This window comes from Delphinapterus leucas, chromosome 7 (genome assembly GCF_059928025.1).
Source record: "Delphinapterus leucas isolate spDelLeu-1000000601 "Yukka" chromosome 7, BTC_Dleu_Yukka2, whole genome shotgun sequence".
Taxonomy (NCBI): domain Eukaryota; kingdom Metazoa; phylum Chordata; class Mammalia; order Artiodactyla; family Monodontidae; genus Delphinapterus; species Delphinapterus leucas.
The window spans coordinates 4,801,692-4,822,133 of NC_143135.1; the positions used below are offsets into that span (position 1 = coordinate 4,801,692).

The 20,442-nt window shown below is 42.0% G+C and overlaps 1 protein-coding gene across 25 annotated transcripts in view; it reads right to left on the reverse strand.

Moving 5' to 3' along the window:
• Positions 1 to 20,442, reverse strand: part of PPP6R3 (protein phosphatase 6 regulatory subunit 3) — a 127,084-nt gene that overhangs the window by 29,918 nt on the left and 76,724 nt on the right. For 19 of the 25 annotated variants that reach the window (XM_089914382.1, XM_089914380.1, XM_089914390.1 and 16 more), the window contains 7 exons: positions 17,653 to 17,782; positions 15,551 to 15,703; positions 13,356 to 13,505; positions 12,170 to 12,234; positions 9,709 to 9,824; positions 7,966 to 8,051; positions 1,308 to 1,394 (listed from right to left, as the gene is read on the reverse strand). In XM_089914382.1, coding sequence (XP_089770508.1) covers positions 1,308 to 1,394; positions 7,966 to 8,051; positions 9,709 to 9,824; positions 12,170 to 12,234; positions 13,356 to 13,505; positions 15,551 to 15,703; positions 17,653 to 17,782 — 787 coding nt within the window. The remainder of the gene's footprint in view (positions 1 to 1,307; positions 1,395 to 7,965; positions 8,052 to 9,708; positions 9,825 to 12,169; positions 12,235 to 13,355; positions 13,506 to 15,550; positions 15,704 to 17,652; positions 17,783 to 20,442) is intronic. The other 6 variants (XM_022591183.2, XM_022591187.2, XM_022591180.2 and 3 more) reach the window with 1 other exon arrangement.

Here is a 20,442-nt window from a genome sequence, read left to right on the forward strand (position 1 = left end):
AGATCAAAATCATCTTGAAAATGTACACTGTACACCATCAATTTTCTTTGTAGGGGTGGAGCAATCTGTAGCACTGGGGTTCAGACCAGGACGAGGGGACTAATTCAATACTGCCCAGGCGCTCCAGGGTCGGGCAAGGATTGCTCAAAGGCATGAGGGCTCACAGTGAGCCAGCTGGGCCTACAGGGTGGCCACTGCTGCCGGACAGCAAGCCAAGGTGAGAGGTGGCAATGAGGCCCTGCTGCTTGACAGCTCCCGCCCCTCTCCTAGGGAGGCTGGCTTCCAAAGGGAAGTGTCAAGAATCAAGAGAAGCCTGCCAGCCACCAAAATGCTACCTCAGGCCTAGCCTGAAAACATGAATGTTAAATTGCCTTAGTACCAAACCAAGAGACTGCTTAGCTCAACCTACACCAGAGTGTGTCAGTCTACCTGGACACCGAAAGGCAAGGCCAGCGTAAGCATAAGAAGCTTCAGCCTGGCCTTGGTAGAAGGGGCTTAACGAGGGAGAAGAAAGAAGCTAAGCAACATTCAGTGCCAGGTGGGAAGGTGACTACGTCAATCCCATTGCCACACCAAATCAACTGACAGGCCAAGCCCTGGTCCTGACTAAGGGCAACTTCTTCATACGAAGAGCCGATAACTTTCAAAGGGGCTTCTCTATTTAGCTCCCAAACCTGATGCCCAGTGGAGATAGTGAAATCATTCCTCGCCTCCCCAAGAACCACCAGTGGATGATAGATCAGCGCATTTATTTCTATATCCTGCTCTCTGCCCCACCAAGATTACCAGCAGCTGATAAAAGCGATGAATTTGGGAGCAGGAGGACAGGGTGGCAATGAATTACTTCAATTACAACTTCACTTAGATGTCACTACACAATTTGAAGATATTGGAAACACGTAAGCCATCTGGGGTTCAGGGATATTGTGAAAGTTACTTTCACTGACGTTGAACAAGTCTTCGTGCTCTTATCCACAGACCTCTACTGCAGGAACTGTCTACTGTGCAGGTCTGCGTAATGAGCATGTCTGAGGCGCTTACTGAACTGTTCAGTTCATTCAATCTCCTGAAAATTTACCGGACTCATCATTATTATCAGATCTGAAGAAACATTCCCTGCAATTACAATCAACATAAGCCTTCCTCTCATGTACCCAACGCTTCCTCTTTTAAATGTCTTTGCCTAGCTAGCAGGTTAACCCCAAGTCACAACCTAATGCATGTCTCACTCCAACGCTGATTCACAAATGGCAACTAAACTAAGCATTTAAAATAAAACAAAAAGCAAAACTTTAGGCATGACTCACTTGCTGCAAAGAAGAATCCTGTGAGAAACCCGTTTCTTTAAAGTCAATTTCATCATCACTGGATGAATGAATATGGCAGGTTGTAACCTATATGCATAGAAATGTAAAAAACTATTTAACAGAGAAAAGTTTTGGACAATTGTATCAGCATTTTTACGGAAAAATCACATTTAGTTTTTCTCTTAATGTGTTAACAACAGCAGGAACAAAAATAAGTAACAGCTAAGTTGTAAAATCCACCCAATAATTCAAGGGTACACTTCACTCAACCGGATGGTTTGGCTACCGGTCCTGCTGCTGCCCACCTGTGGTTACTTCACTCATGATTAACAGCACCAGAAAGCATGTGAGAGCTGTGGTACTCCATTTAAGTGATTTTGGTAAAAGGGAAGGAAGAAGTTAATGGCTCAGATAAAATATAGAAATAATTAAATATGCCAAGCCTGAAGGGTAAAGTTGCAATTCCCAGGGATCACTAATGAGCCACTAGAAAGGTCAGGTTTAAATACAACCATTTCACTTTAAATTCTTGCATTTCTTGCCCATTCTAAGAAAAGCACTGTTCATAAATGCTAAATATGACTTAGGTCAGTAGTCCCCTGCTCATTACAAGACCCCAAGTCTTCTGCCGCTTAAAACGTAACCCCCTGCCCTCACAACTTAAAACCAACTCACATTAATAAGCAAAAGCATAAACACGAACTGCTCACCAATTCGTGGTAAGTGATTTTTATTAATTCATAAATGTATTAACAATTGGAAATGAAGATATACAAATGGCTAAGCACCACACTAATGACAGTAATTGCTCTACAGCAAGTAATAAAAATGAACAGTCTGTAAAATTCTAAGAACAAGCACTATACTTCTAAGGGTAACTTACACTGTATTTTCTGAGTTATTCGTCCCGTACTTTTTGTAGAAGTGTTCTGGGCAGAGAGCACTGTCCTTGGGGGAGACACAAGCAGCCGTTACCTGCCAGCCCTTGAAGCTGTGCCTAGAAGCCTAGAGTTATAGACACCAGCCTGGTTTGCTTTGTGATGTTCCAACACTGACTCAAGAAGCCCAAAGTAGAATCCAACTGAGTTTGTATGTGGTATGGCTTATGAAATTCTGAATAAATCGCTGCCTCAATAAAATTAATCTCTTTTCCCTTTGTCTGGCTATCTTTGGTGAAGATACTGAGTCCAAGTGAATAACCCAGTGTTTCCAATTAATTCCCTCTCCATCCTCCCTGAAGTATAGAGAAAGCATTCACACTAATTTTGAATCTGGCCTGATGAAATCAAAGGCAGAATTTGTGATCAATGAAGGGAACCTGCTTGAGTCAATTGTGGCTTTAGCAAGCTGGTGGGAAAGATATGGGGGTGAGGGTGTTCCACGAGAGCCCAGCCAGGATGCAGAAAGGAGGTGGTGGAATACTGCTTGGTCATGGCAGCTGGCACCTTGCAGGGCAACTGCAGTCAAGAGCAGGTCAAGCTGTCCCACTGCAGTGGATTTAGGAGCTTCGGGCAACTTGGCTGGCCAGTACAAGAATCATATTAAGCCCATGTGTGTTGTAGGGGTGCAGCACCACGGGGGGCGGGGAGGGCACAAAAACAGAAGACAATTCAAAGAGCAAACTCTGTGAACTAGAGAGGAAAAGAAGGAGCTGACTACTCCTAGTATGTCTTGTTTAAGTTCAAAAAGGATATAATGTGTCCTCACTCATACTTTTTGCTACAAAATAAGATTTTATCAGGTCATTAATTAAAATAAGCAACTAGCTTTTGTTGAGCAACTACTATGTGCCAGACACTGTGACCCCCTTATATATTCTCCTTAACTTGTATCCTCAAAGCAATTAATTTTTTCCTCCAAAAAGGAACTACTGTTTTACCAAGTTATTATTAATAATAACACAATACATGCACACCTTCTCAATTATGTTTTTAAAAGATGTGGGGACTCTGATCCTACCTACACCATACCCAGTCTGAAATCGTTATTAATAAAATGAGCTAAAAGATCATTTAATTTACCTACAGGGGAAAACTTGTTCATCTCAGTCCCTGATCTAAGCTTCCAAAACACACCCCTTTTGAGGCATCTTCAGCTCAGGAAATGCCTCTTTCATTCCTCTTCTTCCAGCTAAAATCTTAGTCATCTTGTTTCTTCTGTCTCACCCACATCTGTCCACTCTACTGTCAAAATGGAACCTAAAATCCCATCACTTCTCATCAAGTCTATTATCACCTCCTTAGTGGAAAGTTTCTCCCTCGTCTGGATTAACACTATATTAGGCATCCAACCAGTGTCCCTGCCTCGACCTTTTGTCCCACTATAGTCTATTCCCAATCCAGCAGCCACAATGATCTTTTAAATCATTACAGGATTTTAAATCACTGACATCAAATCGTGTCACTTTTTATTTAGTTCCGAACCTAACGGTTTCATCTCACTAAGATCACAACCCCAGGAGCCTGCCGTGAAGTTGCATGAGATCTGGCCCGCAGAACCTCTAAATCTCTCCTCCCATTCTCTCCCTGGCCCGCTCTGATACAGCCACGCGGGCGCTGTGCCGGTCTCTGCACTCGCTCTTCCTCCCCCACTTCCCTCCAGCCTCTACACAAATGTTCTCCATGGCGTTTTCCTAGACCACCTAATTTTAAATTGCACATCTGCCCAAAACACTCCCCGACTCCCTCCCCCTAGTTTACCCTCCATCTGTTTATCCATCTCCACTGAGGCACGGATTTTTGCCAATCTTGTTTAGTGCAATATCCACAGTGTCCAGCACACAGCAGCCCCTCAAATATTTCACGAATACTAGTAAATCACTAAATGAGAATACAGAATCATAACTTTAAAAAAAGTAACAAGTACATAAGAACATTCTTGCCAAGCAAGATGCATTCTAAGTAAACTATACTCTTGAAGCTGCAGTGAAAAAAAAAGCTTTTGAGTTGTTACCTTCTTTCATAATAAAATTTCAGTTTTATTAACTGTCTTTAAAAGAAAAAGCAAATAAGAGTTTTCTTCATCTTGGCTGATTAGGTTGCTAGGAGAATCCTAAGCATGACTTGATAACTGGTAACTTGATAACTGGTAACCTCCAGTGAAAAGTGGAAGCTACAGACACTTGCTCCTTGCTGCACGTGGTCCCCACTGTGGACCCCCAGCACTTACACGACCTGGGGATGGTTAGAAATGCAAACCCTCAGACGTTCCACCTTGACCTGCTGGATCTCCAGGCAATTCATACATGCATTTTGTATTACTCTACACAACCTCCATAAACTATCTCATAAACTACCTCAACCTTAAAAAAAAAATCCTCACCCTTGGAGAGGCAGGCCGAGAATGAAACAAACTCAATTTTCCAAAGTCAGTACAGAAACATTGCCTACGTTATCTAAATTTACTGTATCTAAATCCTTACTAATTTTTACAGTTTGGGGGCTTAGTCAAAACAATGAGGCCTCTGGATATAATTAAAACACCAAATTTTACTCATGATAAACTCCCAACATAAAAACATAAGCAGTATATGAATCTCTTGTTCATATACTTTGGCATGACGGGGTCAGAAGATTAAAGTACTTCAAAGATCTCAGAGAGAAGGTAATTCAAATGTTGCCCTAGAAGTGATAGGAGCTGGAAGACAGATGTTGCCCTAGAAGATGGCAGGAGCCTGGGGCTGGCACAGCTTATCCTACATAACCGAGCAAGTCCTCAGGCCCACAGCCAGAAGAATAGGTGAGTGTTTGCTGTATAAATGAACGAATCCTGGCTGTGGCTAGAAAATAAAGAACAGGCCAGGGCAACCTAACAATGCACTAACTCAAGCATTTGGTGCTGAACTACAGGTTGACCCAAGTCCTATGAATATACCTGAAATAATTCCCAGAGAGGTATCTGAGCCATCATCCTAAAACCAACTAAGTCAGGGCAGTGTATCTAATCTATCTATTTGGGGAGGGAGGCAGGGAATAAGCAATCTATTATTTAACTGCCAATTTCAGTGATGAGTATGCCTGAAGCAATTAGAAGGGAAATGCTTTTATTTGGACTTTGCGCTACACGACTTAGTGGGCATGACATTTCTGTATGACATTTTTGCAAGGGCAACACCCACTGCATGTATCAAACTGTGTTTATAATAATATTCACAACAGCACATTTTCCCTGGAACATGTGGGATATAGCCTGAAACATTCTGGGCAGAAAATGAAGAGCCTGGAGGCGACAGTTCAACTCTCCTTGGCGGCCCAGGATTAATGTATAAGGATCCTTAAAACTTGGAATACCCATATCCCTAAAAATACTACAAAACAAAATTCCCTATTAGAAGGACTTAAGACTAAGTAGAGGTAGTATTTTAGTACTGGGTATTTGAAACCAAGGAAGTGAAGAGGTCCTGAGAGATCAACACAAAAGTCTCAAGAAACAACAAAAGCACAGAGTGGGGCTAAGTCAACAAAGGATATGCAATGCTAACAGGGCTCTATATATCTGACCACTTTTGCCATATAAGCGAACTTCTCCTTCTTTTGTTTTACTGTAGATTATCTATGTAGTCCAAGTATTACGGCAGAAAGTGCAATAGGCGAAGGAGAACTGAGCTTCAATCAGCGTGATAGGTGGAGCCCGTGATGATTTTTTCCTTCAACACAGGTGTAAATGTATGTCTAGATGTGTCTGACCCAAAAGGGCTGTGCACTGATTATGCAGGGCAAGCCCACGCTCCTCTGTGTGGACATACATGACATTACACACAGTCACAGACTAGATAACTGACGGCATCGTGCAAAGTAGCTGAGTGCTACCTGAACTGCAATGAAGTCCATCTTTATAAATATTTAAACTACTCACAAAAGAAATCTGCTTGAATTACCAAAGATAACTTTAAAAAAAATCCTGATAACAACAAGTTTAACTGGACATTCTTTACTTCTACCTCTGAAGTCAATCAAAAGGCAATTTTTTTTAAAGCTTTATTTTTTTTAATTAATTTATTTTTGGCTGCGTTGGGTGTTCGTTTCTGCGCGAGGGCTTTCTCTAGTTGTGGCAAGTGGGGGCCACTCTTCATCACGGTACGCGGGCCCCTCACTATCGCGGCCTCTCTTGTTGAGGAGCACGCGCAGGCTCAGTAGTTGTGGCTCACAGGCCCAGCTGCTCCATGGCATGTGGGATCCTCCCAGACCAGGGCCTGAACCCGTGTCCCCTGCATTAGCAGGCAGATTCTCAACGACTGCGCCACCAAGGAAGCCCCAAAAGGCAATTTTTGACAAAGTTTCCCAAGCAAGATCAGAATTAATACTCCTATTTCTTTATGAATAAGAAACAAGACAAAAATCCCCTTCAAGGAGACCACATTTCCTGCATTCTTAACAAGGAATCAATCTGGGAACCTCTAAAATTAAAAGGTTCAATTTAACAGTATGAGAGAACAATTTCACCCTACAATAAGACCCTGATGATCCAGGATTTTAACCAATTTGACTGGGGGGAAAAAACAATGTACAGTGGGTAATACATTCATTAAAAGTTACTTAACCCTTCCTTGATCCCTCAGGGCTGTCAAAGTGAATGCCATTTCCTCTGTTGGGCTGTGACACCCTGCGACAATAAGGGCCACCAAATCTATTTTAACTAAATGGCCCCACACAGCTCCCTTTTTACAGTTCTCTCTCAACTTCATATTTCTTCCAGCTCCTAATACCTAATAATTCTCTCACTATATCCACCTGAACAAGCCACCAACCTGTCAAGAGTCTGGAAAAAGATAACCAAACTTGTTAGACAATCTGCAAAGCAGGAGGCAACGGGCCCTTCGGGCGGTGACGCAGGATGACTGGTGACGCTCTCTGCAGCACCACCCCCACCCCACTTCTAGGCGCTGCTCTGAGCAGATAAGGCTGCCTAGCAATCGAGCGTTACTGTGTATTAGAAATGCAAGGCTGCGGCTGCTGAATCTCAAAAACAGAATGAAATGCCTGACACACCTACTTCCGTGGAGAGTCAAGGCCACCACCTCCACTATCAGCCGGCATGTGCTTGCAAAAGGAAAAGCTTTTCCTTGAAAAGCAAAAGCAATACTTACCTTAAAACTTAACGTATTAAAGAAAACAAAGACTACATTCCAAAGTCCAATATAATTTTTAAGAATATTATCAATGCCATTATTCCCTGGCTCAAAGTACCAATCTATTAAAGCTGGGGTTTTCAAAGTCATCTACAAAATTTTCCCCCACTGGGAATGACTTTAATGAGGGTCAACTCAACTCAATAACATTAGAAAATATCGAACACTTAGGTTTTCTAACCACCCGGGGTTATTTAGGCATAAGGCAACAAACCCAACACAGTAAAAGGAAGGCTAGAGGCTGCTCATTGAGGTGCTTGGGGAGCAGGGCACTGAGGGAGGTGGAAACCGAGTACAGTGGGAGCAGGTATGAGTAGCTTCTTTGTACCCTTACGTCATCCCAAGCAGGAATTGGAAGTTGACTAGACAAATTAGCAAGAGTACGGTGGGCACTGACCTCTTTTACTGGTAAGAAACATGAGCTTGGCCTACAATTATCAGGACAAGTGGAAGATGTCTCACATCTTTCTGAATAGACGGGCAAAGGCCAAGAGCACCGAAATCACAGAAATGTAACCTTGTAGAACCTACTAGATCTACCGTGTTCCTCTTGTTAGTTTCTCCTAAGGAGCTTGTGCAGAACGTCTCCCATCGCTCCCTGACTTCGTCTGGAAGATCTTCAGAGGGAGAAAAGGAAAAAAACATTATCACTACAGTGACTTGCACACAGACAAATAAACAGGTAACTCGAGAGGGCACCACCCACGTGGTTCCTCAAAGGCAAGCAATCCCTGCAGGCTGAGCTCTCGGAGGGACGGGGTATAGCCGTGCTCAGTCTGAACCCCGAGAACTTTTCAGGAACCCCCTCTCCACCACGGTCTATGCTTGATGCCAAGAGCCCTAAGCAGTTCTTTGAATTCAACAAGTTTTTTAAGACCTTTTGGTAAAAACTTAACCTGGAAAATATATTTCCAATAAGTTCCCTGTAAAGTTAACAGTCTTTAAGGTGGGGGTAAAAGCAGTTTTGCTCCATGGTCATGTGAGTTTAGGAAACACTGCAAATGTCAGCTCTTGCGCACTTTCTTGAGAAACTCTGACTGGCATCTGGCCAATGAATGTCCCACGGAACCCAGTATGGCTTCTCAAATTGCTCAAAGGTAATGTTTCCTAAATGTTTGTGTCATAGGCCAACATATGGATACGTATGCAATAGTGAAAGCTACCTTCTACAGAAACTGTAAAGAAAAGGATACACAAATACTTTTCTGAGAAAATGAAACTATAACTGTAATCTTGGAGGCCTCACTAAGGCTGTCATCTGACAATTCTGGTTTAAACACACGTGTGTACACACTCTTACAAAGGCAAGCAACTTCCATAAAACGAAGACTGATCTAAAAACAAAAAATCATACACATGGCCAATTCATGTGCACAGCAAAGGACATAAAGTGTGATGATCTGGCTAACATCTCGCTCAAGAAGCAAAATTACAGGTGGGCTAGCCCCAATTTGTCCATCACTGGGCCACAACTATACTTTTCGTGCACATTCAATAGGTAACAGCCTCTTGAACACAAACATTCTTAAGAGAGAAATAGTAGGATAGACTGAGAGATGATTTTCAGCAAGTTAATAACTGAACGAATGTTGTACCACAGAGGTTGAAGATGTTTTGCCTTCAGAGTAAGTCACAGGACTAGTAATCCCGCTGGTACCAAACCTGGAGCACACAGAGTTCTTGATGCTCTCATTTGGGAGGAGGTGGACTCAAGGCCTTGGTGCCAGTGTAAAAGGCATCAATACGGTTTCTTCCAAGTAACCTTGGGCTGATTAAATTCAAATGCTAGTGCAGAAAGAGTCCTTTAGGATATTGGCTAATATTGTTCATTTTAGTAATAGAGAGATGGAAAAAATGCTGTTAAATGCTTTAATATGCCCATTAAAGGAACTCAATCCATAGGCTATGTAGGGGACTTCAGAAGAAAATAAAAAGCAAGAGTAACTGTAGCTCAAGTGGCTCAACTGTCAGCCTACGAGTACTTCAAGCTCAAAGGAACGGTTTAGTGAGCAATACCCTTAGAGAATGAAAGTGGGTAACTAGTTACCGGCTGAGCCTGCCAATACTTAATAAAAGGACTGCAGAACTAAGAACAGAGATACAGCCAAAATCTATATTGTTCAAACACCTTCTCAAGAGCCTCATTCAAATCTCGAGATAATATAAGGAAACTCTTCAGACAGCTATTTAAAAAGCTATGAATATTTCCACTTTACCCCTAAATCCTTTCTCCAATCCAACAAAAATGTAATGAAAATTCCATAAACCCATTACCTTTGATGAGCTGCTGTACTAAGGCGCTGTTGGGGCCCTTATCAGTGCTGTGCACGATGCAGTTGGCTATCCTGGTCAGGTGTCCCATGTAGCCATGCCGTCTTCCTCCTTCGGCTCTACCAGGGGTAAAGGACAAATATTCAGACTCCTGAGAGGATGGAGTGATGAACAGCTTGGTAAGTACAGTGGATTTAAGCAATCATTCTAAAAACTGAGGCACTAAAGACAAGAACAGGCGGAAGAAGAGGGTACGTAATATAACCAGGTTGGTGTAGGGGTGGGGGGTGGGAGTGTGGCAGCAACTGTCTACTCAAAAGACTACATTGTAGCCTCAGTCAACAGGACAAACTCTGTTCAAAGACTCAAACCAACCATCCTCGGTAACACAGTATCTTTAAAAACAAAACCCCAAACATTCACTGATGCCTAATGATTCTGTAACTTTCCTTCCTATCTTTCTGTGAAACTATTTTTCAGACTTTAAACAGATTGTAGGGAAATGAGGTGAGAATTCTGCTGGTTCATTTTGCTAAGGTATCAAATTTTAATTGTATCAATCAATCGAGATAGTTATCTACCAATGGCATTTCTCAAGTTAAAATATTAGCTGATTTGAGGACTTGGCCAAGATGAGAGGTAGTCAACTTGCATCTGGCCCACTTCCCACCTGGACACGGACATTCACATTATTCCTCACCCCTTCCCCACTTAGAGTCCAATCTTCACAACTATGACCCATCTTTACATTTAGACAAACTTTTCACATCACAGTGATTTCTCCGCCTGAATATTTACAAAGTGTCAAGTCTTTAAATTCTATGAAACAAAAGACTTTTGATTGCAGACAGGAGGAAACAAACCGAAGAGCTCTTTGCTTCAAGGGAGAATCTTTCAGGAGTCACTAAGAAAAACCATACTGTGCTTGTAGGCTTGCCTGGAAAATGAAATATCTGCTAATAAGCTTAGTAGAGGGCCTGGGAATACCTAAGGGTCTGAAGGCATAAGGTTGACCTTAGCTGAACTGCTATGAGCCTCTTTCAGTTTCACAGTAAGATCCCACGACCCGAGTATTCCTTCTGGGCAAATTCTTAGTCAGAAACTCTGGTATTCCCTCAAACCCTCACAAGGGAAAACAAACACCCATCTCCAAGTATTTTGGCCCAAGGCTCCGAATTTTCTTTAGGCTTCCTATTCAAGGAAACCTTAAAAAGCTCTTTCAGGACTCCCCAAGAGGGGAGGAATATTATTAGCCAGGCCTTCAGAGGATGGAGCTTGCGGGGAGTAGAGCACACGGGACACCTCGGCACTGGTGAGACGAGGAAGCAGAGAGGAAGGGGGTCAAGGAAGGCTAAGATGCGGCAGACACATAACCAGAGACGCCACTCTGGCCACAGACAGCACCCCAAAGGAGCTCCATTTGGAGGAAAGTATCTGAGGTCCACCAAGACTGAACCCCTGCCACCCTCAACCTACACACCACCTTTCGCCACCCAGAATCAAAGCAAAGCCCTATCGGTGTTTAGTAAGCAATTTTTAAAAACTAAACCCCAGAAAACAAAGCAGGCTGCTCCCGTGAGTTACCTAGCTCTCCTGGGCACTGCAAGAGACATCTGAACAGAGACACAGAGCAGGGAGATCCTGAGAAAGGTTAGACTATAACGGGGCACGTGACAACTTTATGCGGTGATGGAAACGTTCTGTGTCTTGTCTGTGATGGTTACATGACTGAATGCATTTGTCAGAATTCCTAGAAATGTATACCCAAAAATGTATACTTCAATAAACCTGACTTAAAAACAAACACAAGAAGTATACCTTGAGAGTGTTTCCCAAACATACCCACTTGCTTCAGAATCTATGGGATGGCATAAAAGCTCCCAGGGCATTAGAGAGGAATGCCTGTTTCAGACAAAACCGCTAGGGAAAAAAACTCTGTGTAACAAAGCTACTCACATGCAGCAACTAATACTTCAAGTTATCTTGCCGATCAGCTAACGGAAATTTTCTAAAAGAGGAAATACTAAGCAATTTTACCCTCCCTCTAGCTCCGTGCACAAAGTGACTCTTTTCTTCCATGAGAACCGGGGTAACAAGGACAAAGGTGCTAATTAAGGAGGACTTTACTTTGTAATTCTTTCCCTTCAACTCCCCATTATTCTCAGAAAAACAGCCATTCAGAAAGGACCAAGAAGTTGCAAAGGCAGCAACAGAGGTGGGGAGTACTCCCAACCCCTGTTCTTTCAAGACAGGTAGAAAGACAGGGGGATCTAAAAGTAAATTACTAGAAAAATATCTGTTACAATTAAATAATCTGGAAGTCCCAAGAGGACCATTTGTAACTGTAAAGTGGCCTGTACCATGTAATTATATTATATTCATTGTTCCCTGTCTAGGGCAAGGGAGTATATTTTCTTCAAATTAAAAATCAAACTGAACTCCTATCAGAAAACAATTTACTTACTGTTTCTTCTCGTTCATTTCCCAGGCGTCAAGTATTCGTTCTATCAATTGACATTTTTGAAAGAGCTGAATAAAAAGGAACGTTCCAGTTTAACATTGACATAAATGTCAAAGTGTCAAATTTTTAAAGTGAAACAGAACTCCAGTTAAACAGAAAAGTGATACCTATCACTTTATACATATAACCCAGCAAGCCTAATACAGCTGTGAATTACTGGCTAAATCAGATGCACCGTGAAAATAAATTTACTCAAGGGCCCCAGAACACTACAGGGATTCAAGACAGGATCTATGCCTTTAGCAGTGAACCTACGAGGAAATAATATATTTCAAGTACTGCTACCAGTGAGCAGCTGACCTAAAGCAAAAGACAGGTTTTACTCTGAAATGGAATAAAGAAAATTATGCCTCGGCAAAAATTTAACTCACAATCCACAGCAATACTTGTACATTTTAAATGCGAGCAACACTTACTTCTCTATGAGCTAACATTACTGCATTCGTATTAAAAATAGGTGTGGCTTGCCAAACTTCCGCACGCCAATGACCAGTGCTGTGGGCTGCATTATCGAATGTGCACAGCCAGTCTTATTCAAATGTCATTTGTCTTCCCCATCTACTTGGTTACTCCAGGTTAGCCTTTCCCATCTTCAAGGTTTGGGCGTAACCCAGTATGAGCTAGAGAATGTCACACAATCACAGAACTTCAGAGCAAGAAGAAACCTGAAGACTGACTTAGTAAAATCACCTCATATTTAACAAAAGAAAACAGACCCCCAGAAGAGGCTTCCTCGACACTGCATAAGAACTCACTTCTCCCAACTTTCAGTCATATATTCAGCACAAGAAATTAAAACTCTGGCAAGCCAAATAATTGGTTCAAATGTTTTCTGCAGTATTTAAATTTGCATTGTTCTTTTAATCTCCAAAAGATTTCTAAATCTTCAAATTTATTAACTTTCCCAAATAAGCAAGCCACTTAGCCTTTTTTTTTTTTAAAAGTTCATCTAATGGTTAATTGTCCAGGATATGATTTACAGAATCACTGGTTAAAAGTACCATTACAAGTTAAATATTCAGACTCTGAAATCTAACCTCCCACCCTTAAACCTCAATTCACTGCACACCTTAAGCAGAAAAATGCTATAACCAGGAGTGGCAGAAAAAAAGACACCAAGTAAGCTTACATGTTTCAATAACAAATTGTCACCAGTGGAGTCTTGATCAGTAATTGTGCTATTTTCTGTGTTTTCAAAAGGACTTGCAAGAATCAGTGCAATACAGATTTCCACTTGTGTGTGTAAAAAGTTATTCCACGTGTATTTGAAGAACATGTCCTACAAAAAAAGAAAAATAATGCTTTCTTTTATTCAGTCTCCTCCATGTTTAAGCCACTACCGCAACACATTGACCAAATAATGAATTAATAAAGTGAAAATGATGTGTTCCTAGTACAATAGGACAAATTAAAAGGAACACATTTTATTTTAAATGCAGTTTAAAATGCCTTCATAGACTAAATAGCATGGTATTTGCTCATTTAACATGTCAGAATTTGCATGGAAACTAACAGAGACCAACAATAAACACATAAAGAGAAGACAATAATAAATTTCTCAGACAGAAAGAGAGTGTCTTTTTGTTTTCAACGTGACTAATACAGATATTAAGAGTTCAGTAAATTTCCAAAGAAATTTATGAGAATTTCATTTTGCCTCAACAAACGTTTACTGATGACTTCTGAGCAGCACACAGTGCTAGGTGCAACCTGGGAGACAGACAAAAATACGGTCTCCAGTTTTGAGGTGCTCACACCTTAAAAAAAATAACCACTCGGGCATTCAAAACTCATAGAACTATCAGTGGATAGAGCAAAACAGGAAAGGTATGAGAGGTGGTGACCTGCGGAACTCCTGGAGGTGCAAGGGTTTTCCAGATTACCTGAAAAGGTAACAGTAGCACAAAAAAAAAAAAAAAGACAATTCCAAAAAGCACAAATGCATCAAGTATGTATTCAGGATATCGCTGAGTCTTGGTTGTCTAATCTCAAAATGAAAAGATAATGATTAATGATCCACTTAGGAGTTTTCTCATATTAATCACTCAAAAGAAGCTCTAAGATTAACAACAGAATGAATTAACAACAGCTGTAAACTTACTACTAGGAAGATGAAAGACTAGTGATTGATGACTTCCGTGAGACTCCCAGAGACAGGATTAGGAAGTTATATCCCTGTCAGAGGGTAGGGCAAAAACTATGTCCCCACAGGGCAAGGGTTATGCTGGCAAGGAAACTGTAATCCTGTAGCGTCTCATCTTTCTCCAAACGTTCCTGCTCTCTACGCCTTCTACTGCTATGTCATTTAACACAAAGCTGAAAAACAACTGAAAGTGTCTATCTCAGTGACACTAGGAAGAACAAAGGGAATGGTTGATAGAGCATGCATGGGTTTGAAACTGGATGTGAATTCAAATCCTGGCTCCACCACTTACTAGCCATGGAATGTATCCCCTATCTGGGCATGATCTGAAAAATCATGCCCAGGATCACATGAGAAATGTATATGAAGTTTTATACCTAGGATCACATGAGAAATGTATATGAAGTGTACATTCAATACCTTTCATGTAAAGAGCAAACACCCAGAGTCTCCTTTGAAACACACTCCAAGTTCCTCCCGGTGTACAGTGTGGCCAGCGGGTGTACAGTGTGGGTCCTGGGAACCCATCTGTGCTGTGCGGAGGCAGGATAGAGCAAGCAGAGGCCCCGGGGCCAGGCCCATGGATCCCAAACACAGGCCTTGGAGCTGGGGAACTCAGGGGTCAGGGAAGTCCAGGTAATTCCTGGGCTCTTCCTTTTCCCTTCCATTCCCTTCTGCTTCCACTGAAGCAGACTAAATCAAAAGATAGTCTCACACTAAATCGAAAGACAGTCTTTTGGACTCAAATCAAGACAGTGTCAGAGACCTCGTATACTATCTCAGTGGAAAGAAAATCAAAGCTTGTCCCCTGGCTAATTATGAAGAGAAAATAATGCTGTAAGCCCCAGTCGTTTATTGCTAATACAGTCCCCTGAAGAGGGTGACTACATTCACTCCATCCTCCATACGAGACTGAGCTTCTCAAGGGAAACGTCTGTCTTAACCATCTTCCAAATTCTCTAATACAGTTCTTTACGCACGGCAACAATAAATTACTACTGAAAAATTGAAAGCATTCAAAATTGATGATAACCTCAAGGGGTAAACTATATAAAGGATTGTTTACACTCGGACCAAGGAAAGTCACTGACACATGCTGTAAATTTATGAGGTTCTACCTTCAGTTATGTATCCATAAAGTATCAAGGGCAAATTAAGACATCTTTCAGGGGATATCGTACCAATATGACCCCAATGCTATTCAGCTCCATAAGGTCCCCGTTGATACTGCTGGTATTTGTTTGGAGGAGGCTGGATATCAACCTAATCACATTCAACCGGGTGTTCCCCACGGGAGGGTCCAGCACGCCCCATGTAGTCTTCATCACACTTTTCTGAGGAAGAAAAAGCTTTCCAATTAAATTCAGTTCAGTAAACAAATAAAGGGTGTAGGAGTATGTGCTAAGATACAACGCTAGGTAAACTAAGCCTGCAAACAACTTGGCCTAAATTCTACACCTGAAGGAAAATCCAAAACTCCTACTGATGATATCTTTAAGATATGATGAAATGAACATGAGGGAAAACAATTAAGTAATTTCCCTGGACTACAAATTTTATAAGAAATCAAGTATCCCCTTGCCTTCAACATTGCAAACACCACAGGAATGAAGCAGAAAGCTACTGAAGTCCACGGAAAAAAAAGTGCAATATTCCAATTCTGACCAGAAACCTAAGAAACTAAGAAAAGTTACAAGTGGTTTTAGATCACAGTTCTCAATCTCTCCCAAATCTGTGATAAAAGTGCAAACTCAGAAGTTGCCTCTGCCATCACAACCTTGAAACAGGATCAACCTCAAACCTGTTCTTGTCCATAAAAGGGAGTTTCTATTCTCTGAAATCACAAAAGACAGACACAGAACATTCCGGAACTTCAGAAGTTTGGCAGGAAAGGATGATGACCTGTGACAACGAAGCGATGAGGATGCCCTTCTCCATGTCCTCGTCCACAGGGGATCCCTGCCCCCCTGCCTGCGCTCCTCCAGGCCCAGTGGAACTGGACGGCCCCCAGTTTCACTCCCTGCGGCACAGCTCTAATAAACACGGACCTACTCACACACCACATCATGTAGTAAAAGCAGCCACAAGCTGAACTCACTCCTAGCCGTGAACAAGAGGAAGGGCAAACCAAACACTGTATTACTTCCGAGCGAGGCCCAAGAAGAGTACCAGTGTGAGAATCCATATTAGACGCTGCCTTTTTTGTCCACCTAAAAAGAAGACTGTGGCACCTGAGACACAGGTCAGGGGAACCTGGCCACACCCTCTCCTCTCACAGGACCTCCTTCCCCTCCAACTTCCACTTCTCTTCTCCTGAGCAAATCCTTCTCCTCTCCTTACTCTCCCTCCTCTTCTTCCCAGGTCTGGCACAAAGGACGCCACTGTTAAACACCAGCTCCCCCTCCACAAGATGGTTAAGTAAACAGAAAACATCTACTTTAGAAAGGAGACACTAGTCTACTAATTTTCCAGTAACTCGCACCGTAGATGTCACAGAGACACACTTTCCAGAGCCTGGGATGCCGGATGCAATGATGCAGGGCAGAAGGAAAAACCAAAGTGTAAGAACTAGTGCAGGTGGTAGAACTCTCATGGAACTGCCTTCCACCCTAGAGATGCCAAAAGGAAGAGCCTTGTCCCCTAAAGCTCGATCTGCGCCAACCCGAGGGGGTGGGGTGTCACGGAAGGACACCACTATGGACCCTGGACACCCCTCTTTTGGAGGTCTTCGCTGTCTGCTGTCTGTGCTTTCAGTGGCTGCCTGATTAACAGTCATTTCTGGATTAGCACACAGATGCTCCCGACAGAAAAACTAACACTCCAAGTCACATTCAGCCAACTACTTCTTAAATGAGATACCTGTCCATCAGGCGGTTACACTGCTCCAACTCTGAGTAAGACAGCTCAGTTTCAAAGGTTAGTTCCTAAAAGGTTAGCTTTTACCTCAAAGATGTGACAATGACACGCTGTGAGAGGAAAGCTACTGTACCGGCGCGTAAGTATGCAGGGTATAGAGGAAGAGCAAAAAGCTGAGTTTCCTAAGAGGATGAGTAACTTACTTAATTTTAATTCTATTCTATTCATCAATTTAGATGCTATATATCGATGAAAGCCAATTAAAAACTAGCTCAAGAGCAATGAAAACAACTGCCTGTGTACCTTCTAATATGCTTTGCACATGGGAGTCACAGCCAGTCCTTTAACTCACAAGGTTCATCTACTTTCTAACAATAGCTGAAATCTAGCTACTCGCTGGTCAACGGGCTTCAGAGAGCTGCCTTACCTTGGGTGGCTCAAGCAGGAGTTCATGAAAAGATCCAAGTCTTCCTCGGATGGCTTCTAGAACGCTCTTGTTGACCGAACAAGCTGAATGACTCATGCCTGGTGGGCAGATCTCTATATGGCCTTCAAATCTTGAAACAAAGCAAGTTAATTTTATTTATTACTTCAGAACAAATCACTCAAGGTGCTCCGAATCAGCGTATAGGGATATACATAATAGCTATAGCATATATAGTGATTATATCAAAATTTCTGGAAGGATAGGAAGAAGGTGTAATAAAACCTTGATGGGGATCAGCCAACATGGTCTGAAATCCAAAGATGTACAGTGTCGGGTGAGAAATTATATGCCATTTCTTCCCATTCTCTCCTAAACCTTCTAACTCCTTATACCTATTGTACTAATATCAGGTCTCTAACCAGAAAATCTGGAAAGCAGCAGGAGATCCCTGAATTACAGGACACATCACACTGCCTGCCACTGGAAGACTGTTACTAATAAACAAGCCTGTATTTGTTCTATACAGTTTCTCTTGACTAATCAATCAACACTGCTTCCTATTTAAAAGTCTTAACTTACTCTTCTGTATAAAGCTTCATCTATACTCATTATAAACCACTCCTTTTAGAAAAACAATTACGAGTGGAATGAGACTCCCAAATCCCAATCAGTTTTAGAAAGCACAGGGGTTCTCCAAGTTTGGGGACATAAGGAGGGAGGGGTCTAAAAATGTGGGTGTACAGTTCAGATTAAAAGATAAACCTGAGAGTGGTGTGTCAGTGCAAACTAGCGCTTAACAATGTAGCTGCTGGAGCACGACTGCCTGAGCCTGAACCCTGGACCTTCACTCACCAGTAATTCGTTCTAATATGGAAAATAGGAACCACTCAAGAATGTCCCTCCCAGGACTGCTGTGGGGACCACGCTAATGTAGACAAAGGACTGAGCGCTGCCGGACACAGCTGACACCTAGAGAGTGGTTATTAGGGCTGTTACCCCAGGACTGCTGTGGGGACCACGCTAATGAGGACAAAGGACTGAGGGCGCTGCCGGACACAGCTAACACCTAGAGAGTGGTTATTAGGGCTGTTACTTGAAAATATTTCACACGGGCAAGTGATTTCTAAGAGCTACACGGAACAGCCTTCAGAAACTCAATTCCTAGAAAGGGGGAGTAGGTAGAGTAAAGGCCTTTTGCTTTGATTATAGTGCTTTTTAATGTGTAGGGGTTTTAATAATTTATGTGGCCAAATATAGCATTCTTCACTATAGTCTCTGTCCAGGAAGCCATACTTAAAGTTCTTTACAATGCCATAATCCTATGAGTATTTGCATACTTTTCCTCTGGTGTTTTTCATTTAACTCATCTGGAATTTATTTTTATGCAAAACAGGTATAGACATGATATGTTTTTCCCCAAGTGGCGAGTCACTTCTAAGCCACATTTATAGAACGATCCGCTTTTCCCCACTTATGTGAAAAAAAAAAAACCCATACAAAAGCATATACTAAAATTCCTTAATCATTCATATACATTTTATTTGTTCATCTAATAAATACTTAGTGAGCATCAATTTATGTACCTGCCTTGACTCAGGTACTACAATCAATATCCATGGTGTTTCTCACATTTTAATCCTTTCAAATATATGTAAAAATCTGCCAAATCCAAAACAAAACCTGTGCTGATATTCCGAAGAGATACATGAAATCTGGAACATAGACTTGGAAAGGCACAAGAAGTGATGGCTGTTTGGGGCATCAGGAGTCTGTTCCTTTCCTCTCTGAACAGAGATCTACAGTCCAGATGCACGGTATCTGCATCCACGCAGCTCCCTCAACCACTCACCAGTTAAGGAAACTTTGCTTATTTACTGTTTTGGATGACTATGAATAAAGGGCACAAATATTCACTTACAAGTTTCTGTGTGACACAATTTTCACTTTTCTTGGGTAAATATCTAAGAGAGTGCTGGATAATATATTGTAATAAAGGTCTGTTTGTTAAAAAACTGCCAGGTGTTTTTAGAAGATGGCCACATGACTTAACATCCCAGTCGGAGAGTGTGAGGCTTCACTGTCACCAGCGCTGGCTCTGTTTGTTTGGTTCAGCTGTTCAGTGGGCTGAATGGTCCCCCCACAAAACGTATGTCCACATCCTAGTCCCCAATCTGGATGCCTTTTCTTTCTTTCCTGCCTCACTGCACCGCTAGGGCCTGTAGCATGAGGCTGAATAGAACTGGTGATGGGAAATATTCTTGCCATGGTCCTTCATTTTAGGGGCTATGATTTCAGTCTTTGCCCATTAAGAATGATGGTAGCTATGGGTTTTCTTTTTGTTTCTCAGTTTCCAAGTTCCCTTCTATTCCTAATTTGCAGAGAGGTTTTTATCATACAAGAATGTAATGAAATGATCACATGGTTTTACTTCTTTAGTCTGTTGGTATCAGTTATACTGGTTGATATTTATTAAAGCTATTTTTGTAAAGCAGTTTTAAGTTCACAGCAAAATGGAGGGGAAGGTACAGAGACTCCCATATACCCTCTGCCCCCACAAATGCACAGCCTCCCCATTATCAACATCCTCTACCAGAGTATGTTTATTACAATCCATGAACCTACACTGACACATCATCACCACCCAGAACCCAGCTTACATTATGGTTCACTCTAATGGGTTTGGACAAATAATGACATGTATTGGTCACTATGATATTATACAGAGCATTTTCACTGCCCTAAAGGTCCCCTGTGCTCCACCTATTCATTTCACTCCCCTTGCCAACACCT